Source organism: Medicago sativa, chromosome 4 (genome assembly GCF_051527215.1).
Source record: "Medicago sativa cultivar Bolivia chromosome 4, Bolivia_mono, whole genome shotgun sequence".
Lineage (NCBI taxonomy): Eukaryota > Viridiplantae > Streptophyta > Magnoliopsida > Fabales > Fabaceae > Medicago > Medicago sativa.
This window is the reverse complement of record NC_140752.1, coordinates 36,416,392-36,425,524: the sequence shown is the minus strand read 5'-3', so window position 1 is coordinate 36,425,524 and position 9,133 is coordinate 36,416,392. Positions and strand designations below refer to the sequence as shown.

The 9,133-nt window shown below is 38.9% G+C and overlaps 1 protein-coding gene and 1 non-coding gene across 2 annotated transcripts; one reads left to right on the top strand and one right to left on the bottom strand.

Moving 5' to 3' along the window:
* Positions 1-7,232: 7,232 nt before the first annotated feature.
* LOC146929090 (small nucleolar RNA R71) lies at positions 7,233-7,339 on the bottom strand. The gene has a single exon (XR_015009160.1). It is a non-coding gene; the product is annotated as a small nucleolar RNA R71 (small nucleolar RNA).
* A 1,148-nt stretch (positions 7,340-8,487) lies between these two features.
* LOC146929089 (uncharacterized) lies at positions 8,488-8,889 on the top strand. The gene has a single exon (XM_085707212.1). The coding sequence runs from the start codon at positions 8,488-8,490 to the stop codon at positions 8,887-8,889; it is 402 nt and encodes a 133-aa protein (XP_085563338.1).
* Positions 8,890-9,133: the final 244 nt, after the last annotated feature.

Sequence of the window (9,133 nt, the reverse complement as noted above, 5' to 3'; positions counted from 1 at the left end):
AACGAGTTTGAGGCGAGTCGTAAAATCTTTTTAAAAATATAGAGACTCGTCCTGTGGTTCTGTAGTACCATTACAGATTCAGCTTTGAAATGATAATTCTTTTTAAGTTATATATCTATTCGTTCCAAGAACCCGTGTACCAAAGTTTAGAAAAATTTCTTAAAGCAAGGTGTTGGAACACGTATCGTTATCATTTATCAAGAAGCGACACTTGAAAGTATGCAAACGTTATGGAAACAACAATGTTCGTGTGATACTAATATCATATGGGATGCACAGATATGTATTAAGAGTGTTTAATGCAAGTGCAAATGGACTTAGTAGAAAATTTCAAGAGCATGTGAACCATGACACTGGTTAATAGATTGTCAGATGAATCAGAATTTTGATTTCACTTCTCCATGTCAAGCTATATGAGTTACCCATTAATTCTGGTGCAATGAGATCGCAATGAGATCAGAAGATTTCCTAAAGCTCTGAAAAGAGATAAGAAATTCGTGGAATCGTCTAGATGAGTAACTTAAGTAAGAGGCATGTGTCTCAAAGTACAGTAAGATGATGTATGAACTATGTGATTACATGATAAGATGTTTTAAATGCAAGTGAGCACTGCAGGGCAAACCTGGTTTCCGGTAGGACCCCAGTCTAAAGGCAAATCCTGAGTGTTTTAGAGAATGAAAGGTTACTTAGATACATGGCTATGCTAAGTAGATAAAGTGTGGTTCCAAGATAATCGGTACACATGTAGTAAGTGCAAGTTTCAACCATGATGGTTTAGTAGAACGTTCAATTCCGAAAAGGATTTTAAGATTTAAGAAACTATATCCGTTTATGCGGATAAAGAATGAGGATGAGATACATGTTTTGAGGAGGAAAGTATGTTAGAACTCCTTGGAGTGGGGAATGATCAGATTTTAGGAATGGAACCAAAGGAGACGGATTTTAGTCGCGGTGATTGGTGGATGATCTCTAAATTTCGAGGACGAAATTTCTTTAAGGGGGGTATAATGTAATATCCCGCCTGTCAGTATAGGAATATTACCACTCGATCGTGCCAGAGGATTTAAATTACGGAAAGAAATTTTGACGGAATATTTATTATGTGATAACAACTTAATGCGGGTTAAGTATCAGAGTCGGATTTGACACGTTTAAGGCAAGGGCAAATTGGTAATTGCACGTGCCAAGGATATTTATTTGGGTATGGACCAAAATATCTCACTTTCTTATCTTCTTTCTCTCTCTAGGTTAGAGAAAAGAGATGTGCTCTCCCTTATCTCTAACCATCGGCCCTCTCTTTCTCTCCTTACTCCACCAATTCATCAAGTCTTCTTCATCAAAGAATCGTGATCAAGTTTGGTTCCTCTATCATCCTACAAGAGATTGGTAGCTTGGGGTAAGTCTATTTCCAATTCTTCTCGTCTTTAGAAGAGATTCAAAGGTTAGGGTTTGTTGTTTGGTAAAAAGGAAGCTAGAGCTTGCATATGTTATGGTTTTCCCTTGGTCAAAGAAGTGTTATGAGTATGGATTGTGATTCTTGGAGCTTTGGAAGCAAGCTAGGGTTTTATGATGTGAAGTAGTGTTGATGCTTGGAAGCTTGGGGATCAAGTGCAAATCTTGTTTAGGTGAGTTCCATAGATAGTTTTCCTACCCCTTTGGGATCGTGTTTATGTCTTATGTGGAAAGTATGAAAACTATGATGATTTTAGGGTTTTATGTATGAGTTTAGTTGCCCCTTTTCTTGCCATGCTTACTAATCATGTTAATACTTGCCATATGAGTGTTTTACAAGTATTCTATGATCAAATATGTTCAAATATGCTTAGGGACACTTGGTTTTGAGGTTTTTGAGCCAAAAACACCATTTTTACAAGTGTTGGACTGTCATAACTCGCCACAGCGAGTAAATAGCTCGCTAGGCGAGCTAGAAGGCAGAATAGGGGCTCCTGCTCGCCCCCAACTCGCCATGGCGAGCAGCTGCTCGCCTCCCACATGAATTTACTCGCCTAGGCGAGCAAGTGGTGTGTTATGGCACTGCTTGCTCGTTTCAAGCAGATTCGGTGTTTTTCATACCGGATTTTCTTGTGCAATCTTTTATAAAAGTAAACCCCTCAAACCAAGGTCCTAAATGATACTCTTTGAAAACAAGACTCTTTTGATAATGAAGCAAGTATTAAGCATATTAGTAAGGCATGGTAAATGAGAGAATCATGTCATGAAACGGGTAGCAAGTTATTCATTAAGCATGGGAAAGAATATAGAACCTCAACATAGCTTGTCGAGAACTAGAAAGTTAAGCAAGAATCCTATGTAGGATAAGACGCGAAGTATATTCTCTTCGCATATGATCAAGTATGTTATAGCAAGTATGTTAAGCCATGGATTGATTAGTTATTCTCTCCGCTAAGATTAAGAATGTACAAGAATGAACAAGTATGAGTTTACCGCTAATCGGATCGATCAAGGTTCCGAGGTAAACAAGTAATCAAGAATAGGTTTAACTTTTATGAACGACAAGACCATGACTATTATTAATGTAGGTGGCATGTCTCTTGTTATCCACGCCAGGGGGATACAAGGGGTTCTCATGATGGGAACGATTCAAGCCACAAGGGACCCGCATGTCACTGAGTAATCAAGATGTAGGTGTTCGTGTCTCTTGTTCTCCACGTCAGGGGGATACGAGAGGTTCTCGATCCAAGGGGAACGATTCAAGCTGTAAGGGACCCGCACGACACCGAGGGAGTCCGATGTACCCTTGCTAGGTTTCATCGATCATGTATGGGATTGTTCTCAGGGTTACTCCACCCGGGGCTCTCCGTAAAATGAATTAAGATAATGACTGTTTGTTCAATGCTAACATAATGAATGAACTTATGCACGACCATGTATGTTATAAATATGATTCCATGCACGACTATGATTATGATCATGAATGATTTCTGTCACGTCATTTTTTGGAGATCAAGGCTATTTGATTAGCTATTGACTCACTAATTTATTTCACGACCGAACATTTTTATTTTTAAGAAAAAGGGAAGAAATTCAAACTACCCCATATTGAAAAGATTTTGGGTTCGGGGTTAGTTACATAAAGGGAAGGTATTAACACCCTTTATGTTTGTAGTACTCTACGGGAACCTCTTTGTTTTATTTAAATAATGTGTTATAATTTGCTTATTTTGAAAAAAAGAATTTTAAATGATTTTAAAAAAAGGAAGACCTAATTATCTACATTTTATTGATTTGGAAGTACAAGTCCTTTGCCTACGTACCCGTGAGGGATCAAAATCACGTAGTTCGTGGTAGAAATTGACGTTTGATTGGTTGAGTGTTTTTTAATGTTTTTGAAAAGGTTTTAAAATGAAGGAAAGCCAACGCGACAAAGAGTATTTGTTTGTGTTTTTTAATATTAAAGAAAATGGACTCAAAATAAATTAAATTGATTGATATTTGATTAAGAAAGGAAAATAAAAAGACGGTCACTTGATTTAGGATCAAGGTTTATTTAAAAAATATTTTTGTGATTTTTGTACTATTTGCATGTTTTTGTGTTTTTTGAATAATAACTAAACTAAAATTAACACTAACGGAGCGTGAAAAGATAAAAGCGTAGGTATTTTGTGGTGATGTTGGATCACCACAAAATCCTTTAACCTAAACTAGAGAGAAAATAAAGGGCACACACGCACGCACGCATACCTAGAACTATTACATTAAGCCTATTATACATTCTATGGTCTGCGGAAAATAAACATGCATGATAAATTTACATTAACGCCTAAATTTACATTCTAATACCCTTGCTGTAAAATAAATGATATAATAAATTAAAAATGCGAAATGATCAAACTAAACTAGAAAATGCATGAATGAATTACATTTAAGCCTAATTTATACATTCTAATTACTCGAAAATAAACAACGATAATTTATGACGCTAACAATAAAAATGAAAAGTAACAAATAAAAATAAGATACCTAAAATGCAGCAAATTTGAAATGCAATAAGAGGTAAAAATGCATGAGAAAAATTTAAACAAGATATAGTGAAAATATGAATGCAGGGGGGTATTAACAGTAGATAAAGAGGGTGCAGGGATTGGAGAATAAGCAAACTGGGCCTCAGAAAGTGTTGGGCTTAAAGATAATGGGAATGGGGAGTTGGGCTTAAACCGGCTCGGTTCAAGCCTGGTTCGGCTTAGCAGAACCGAACCGGTTCATGGAGTGTATAAATAGGGGTCAGGCCGGTTTTTCTTTCATTTACAAACCCTCCTTCTCTCTCTTCGTCCTAGTCTCTCTCTTCTCTCTTAATTTACTCTGCCTTCTTCTTCGACAGCCGCTCAACTTCCAGCGCGGTGGTTGGCCGGCCAGGGTGGCGGCGCCACCGTGTCGGACGTAAAAACGTCCCTTTTTCCAAAAAAAAAATCGCTTTTTTAAACCTTTTGTTCCCCTCTATCTTATTCCAACCTTAAGACTTCTAACCGGCAATTGTAAATCCCTAGATCTAAAGAGTTAAGAAAATACTACCTCTTTGATGTTTTGTTCGATGCAAAGTTGTTGGGAGCACCAGTGCGGTTCGCGTTTGTGGCGTATGATGGAAACAGTTTGGATCTGCCTTTGGATTCGTGACTTGCTATGCGGGTTGTTGTTGACTGCGTGTTCTTGTGTTGCGCGGTGATGACAGTCTTGTTATATGATGCTGTTAGTTTTGTGTTGCTAGGGACAGTTCGGTTTGATTGCTGTCTGTTTTGGATTGGTGTCGGTTGAGAGATACGAATTGATGATGCTGCGATGGTTGTACAAATAGGTTTTGATGTGTGAGGTTTGGGTGATGACTTGTGCGTGGGTTCCAGAGGAGGTTGTGGTTCGTATGTGTTCTTGTGTTTGGATCGGCACTGATGTTGAAATTGAGTTTGATTAATTCTGTTTGTGAAATTGTGCGTTTCTGATGAATTTGGCCCCCCCTGAACTTGTGTGCTGTAGGTTCAATTTATAGTAAAGGATTTGAGGTTAGGGTTTGTTAAGATGGAGCAGAAAATCAGTAGCTTGAGGAGGAGAAAAGTGAAAGCGCGTAACCATTCTGGATTTGGATTGAGGCGTGAACTGGATTTGGACGTGACAGACCGTGTTTGGATTGAACCTGGACTATTTTTTTGACTTAAACACTTAATAATGAAAATAAATAAATAAAATGAAAGGTAAAAATTAAATACAAAGAGATGAACATTGTTTTTTGGATTTTATCCTCAAATTAATAAACAAATGAAAAAAGAAAATAAAAATTTGGACTTATTTTGACACTTAAAGTGACGCAAAGAAAATAAAAGTAAAAGAAAAAAATGACTTAAGAAAAAAAACTAAAAAAAGAAAATTAGAGTTTGATTAATTAAAAAGAAATTAAATAAAAGATGGAAACTAAAATTAAGTTAAAAAAGAAAATTGAGAGAAGAGGGTGATAAGTAGATTTATTACGTATTTTAATTAAGTTATTTAGTTTAATTCTATTTAGATTTAATTAGATTCTATGTGTTTTTATTTATATTTAAGAGCTTTTTACTTCAAAGAATCCAATATTATATTTCAGGATCAAATATATGATTTGCAAGGCTTGGAGCTAAAGAAAAGGGATTTGGAGCACAAAAATAGGAGATTTCCAAGATTTGGGACCGAAATATGCACTTGAAGAAATCAGAATTCGCTCCCCCAAGTCAGTGAAGGGCGCACGGCCCACGCCTGCAAGGCGCACGGCCGTGCGCGATTGCCAGCATCCCTTTTAGCTGCTTTTTGCTCCGAACAGCGGTTTTCTACGCAGCCTGCTTTGACGATAAAGCCCATGGATCTTCAGAGAATATTCCTTCAGTTATTTCTTAGGGCTTAAGTCATTAGTAGGCTATAAATAGAGAGCTTGTTCTCCTTGTTTTATCATCTTGAATTCTGAATATTGTATTGTGACAGAATACTATTTCTCAATAAAAGTTCTCGTTTTTATTCAATTGTTCTTATTGTTTTCTTCTTATTCATTCATGGCAACACCAACCATGAGTGAGTAATTCCCTTAGACCTTGGGATTGTTGGGAGAGTCCTATGGCTTGATCCAACAATCCTAATCCGAAACCCTAGTTTATGTAACCCTACTTTTCTTATCTAAATTCACCGTTCTTCACAACGATATTAACAAGTACCAAACTTTGGATGCGAACGCGGAGGGTTAGTACTTGTTAATTCGTTACCCTAGTTATTAAGGTGATGAATCGAACGAAGAAGTCTTAATAACCGAACAAGTGAATTTAGACAAGGATTGCGAAGCATGAGAATAGCCTAGTGAACCTTGGGACTTATAGAATCTCGTACAATCAAGGATCTTAATATAGGAGTTAGCCATGAGAATAGGTCTAACACCTTGAGAGACACACTCCCCGGATATCGAACGAAGAAGGGGATAGGCTTTAGAGAGATTCGTCCTTAGAAACTAGGATTCACATAAACAAGGATTAGGATTAGGATGTTAGGTCAACCATAGGATGAACCAATAATCCCTAGGTTGCCTTTAGCTATTGTTCTCAACCGTCGTTTAGATTACCTTGAAACCCTAATTATCGATTTCTCCCTAACCTTTACTACTTTTGATTGGAATTTAAATAACTCCCTGTGGATCGATACTCTCTCTTTATTACTACTACGGTAAACCCGTGCACTTGCGGATTTATGGTAACAAGTTTTTGGCGCCGTTGCCGGGGAGTTGACCAAATTCCGATCAACTTTGGTGACGGTTAGGTTTTCTTTCTGTATTTACTTTCCTCTTGTCTTTATTTCCTCTAATCGATTTCTTCTTGTTCTTTTTGACTTTCTGATAGCTTGCAGCCATGGCAGACAATCATACCCTCAAGGAGTACGTTACTCCTTCAACGGAAGAGCCGACGGCTATCATAGTTTATCCACCCGTCGAAGGGAACAACTTTGAGATCAAGCCTGCACTTTTAAACCTTGTGCAGCAAAACCAATCCTCGGGATCCCCCGCTGAGGATCCCAATCTACACATCTCTACTTTCCTTAGGCTTAGTGGAACCATTAAAGCCAACCAAGAAGCCGTCAGGCTACACCTTTTCCCTTTCTCCCTTCGAGATAGAGCGAGTGCTTGGTTCCACTCCCTAGAAAGGGGTTCCATATCCTCATGGGACAAAATGCGACAAGCCTTCCTTGCTAGATTCTTTCCACCCTCCAAAACCGCGAGAATGAGGGACCAAATAACTAGGTTTAACCAAAGGGATGGAGAGTCTTTATATGAAGCTTGGGAACGCTATAAGGAGATGTTGAGAGTTTGTCCTCACCATGGTCTAGAACAGTGGCTCATAATCCACACCTTTTACAACGGTCTTTTGTATAATACCAAACTAACCGTTGATGCAGCTGCAGGTGGAGCAATCATGAATAAAAATTATGCCGACGCCTATGCGCTGATAGAGGATATGGCCCAAAATCATTACCAGTGGACAAACGAAAGGGTCAACACTGCTGGAGCATCATCAAAGAAGGAAACAGGTGTGCATGAAGTCTCTTCTTATGATGATTTGGCTGCTAAGGTAGAGTCACTAACCCTTCAACTTGATAAAATGAATGTTAATGCTGTTTCTCCTTCTCCTTCTTGTGAGTTATGTGGAATCGTTGGTCATAGTGGCAATGAGTGCCAGCTGGGAGGTGTTGCTTTCACCCAAGAGCAAATGAACTACGCCCAATACCAAGGTATTAGGCAAGGGCAAAACTTTTACAACAGAAACTCTTTTGGGCAACAAGCAACACCGCCTAGCTACGGTACCAACCAAAGGGCACCCCAGAAATCTAAGTTGGAACTCATGATAGAAAATTTTGTCCTAGGACAAGAAAAACTAAACCAAGAGTTCAAGCAACAAACCGAACTTCTGAAGGAATCCCTCTCCACACTCTCCTATAGGGTAGATTCTATTGCCACACACAGCAAAATGTTGGAGACTCAGATCTCCCAATTGAACCAACAAGTCTCTTCATCCTCTCAAGTCTCTAGAGCCCTCCCAGGCCAACTTGAGACTAATCAAAAGAGCCACGTGAATGCTGTTAGGCTTGTGCTTTCTTTAGGGTAGAAAGCAAAAACCCTATGACCCTAAAGTTTAGTAGAAAGATGAACCCTTCCCCACAAGGACTAGCCAAGCACAGTAAGAAAGCACAACTCCAAAGGTTCATTGAGATAATGAGAGAAATATGTGCCAAAATCCCATTCGTTGAGGCCTTGTCCCGAATTCCTCTTTATGCAAATTTTTTTGAAAAATATTTTGTCTAAAGGACGCAAAGAGGATAAGGAGACGCTGGCATCACCTAAGGAGAGTGGCGACATTTTTCTAGAGAGATCAACCCCAGAATACCGTTATCCCGGTAGTTTTTCCATCCCTTGCACCATAGGGAAGGAAAGTATAAAAAAACGCTAGGTGTGATCTAGGGGTTAGCGTAAATCTAATGCCCCTATCTCTCTTTAAGAAAATTGGGGTAGGAAAATTAGAACCGGCGGAGCATACCTTAGTATTGTTTGACCATTCCACCGTTGACCCAGCTGGCTATGTTTCAAATCTTCCGGTAAAAATTGGAGGCACTATCATACCGGTTGATTTTATGGTAGTTAATGCGAAGGAAGACCCCCAATTTCCAATCCTTTTTGGTTTTCCTTTCCTTGTGGTCTCAGGTGCTTTTATTGATGCGTTGAATGGTAGGATCGTGTTTCATATGAATAATGAGAGGATGGAGTTTGAATCAGGAAACCACCTGAAGGAAATCTCTCCTTCCTCCATCAAGGCTGAGTATGAGATGAGAGAACGCTACCTAGCATCAACCACACAAAATGTTGTGTTCGATCCTATCTGAGAGTCCCCTCTTATCGTCAAGCTAATGACGTGAAAAGAGCGCTTCGTGGGAGGCAACCCACCTATTTTTACCGCTTTGTTTTCGTTTGTTTTGTGTTGTTTTTACTTGTTTTGTAGGTACATGTCCGATATGATATAGAAAACTTGAAAAAAATTTGACCCAGAGGACCAGAAACAGGCGCACTGCCCACGCCTCAATGCGCGTGGGCGTGCGCGATTTTTTTGAAAAAAATTGCCCAGCCAAA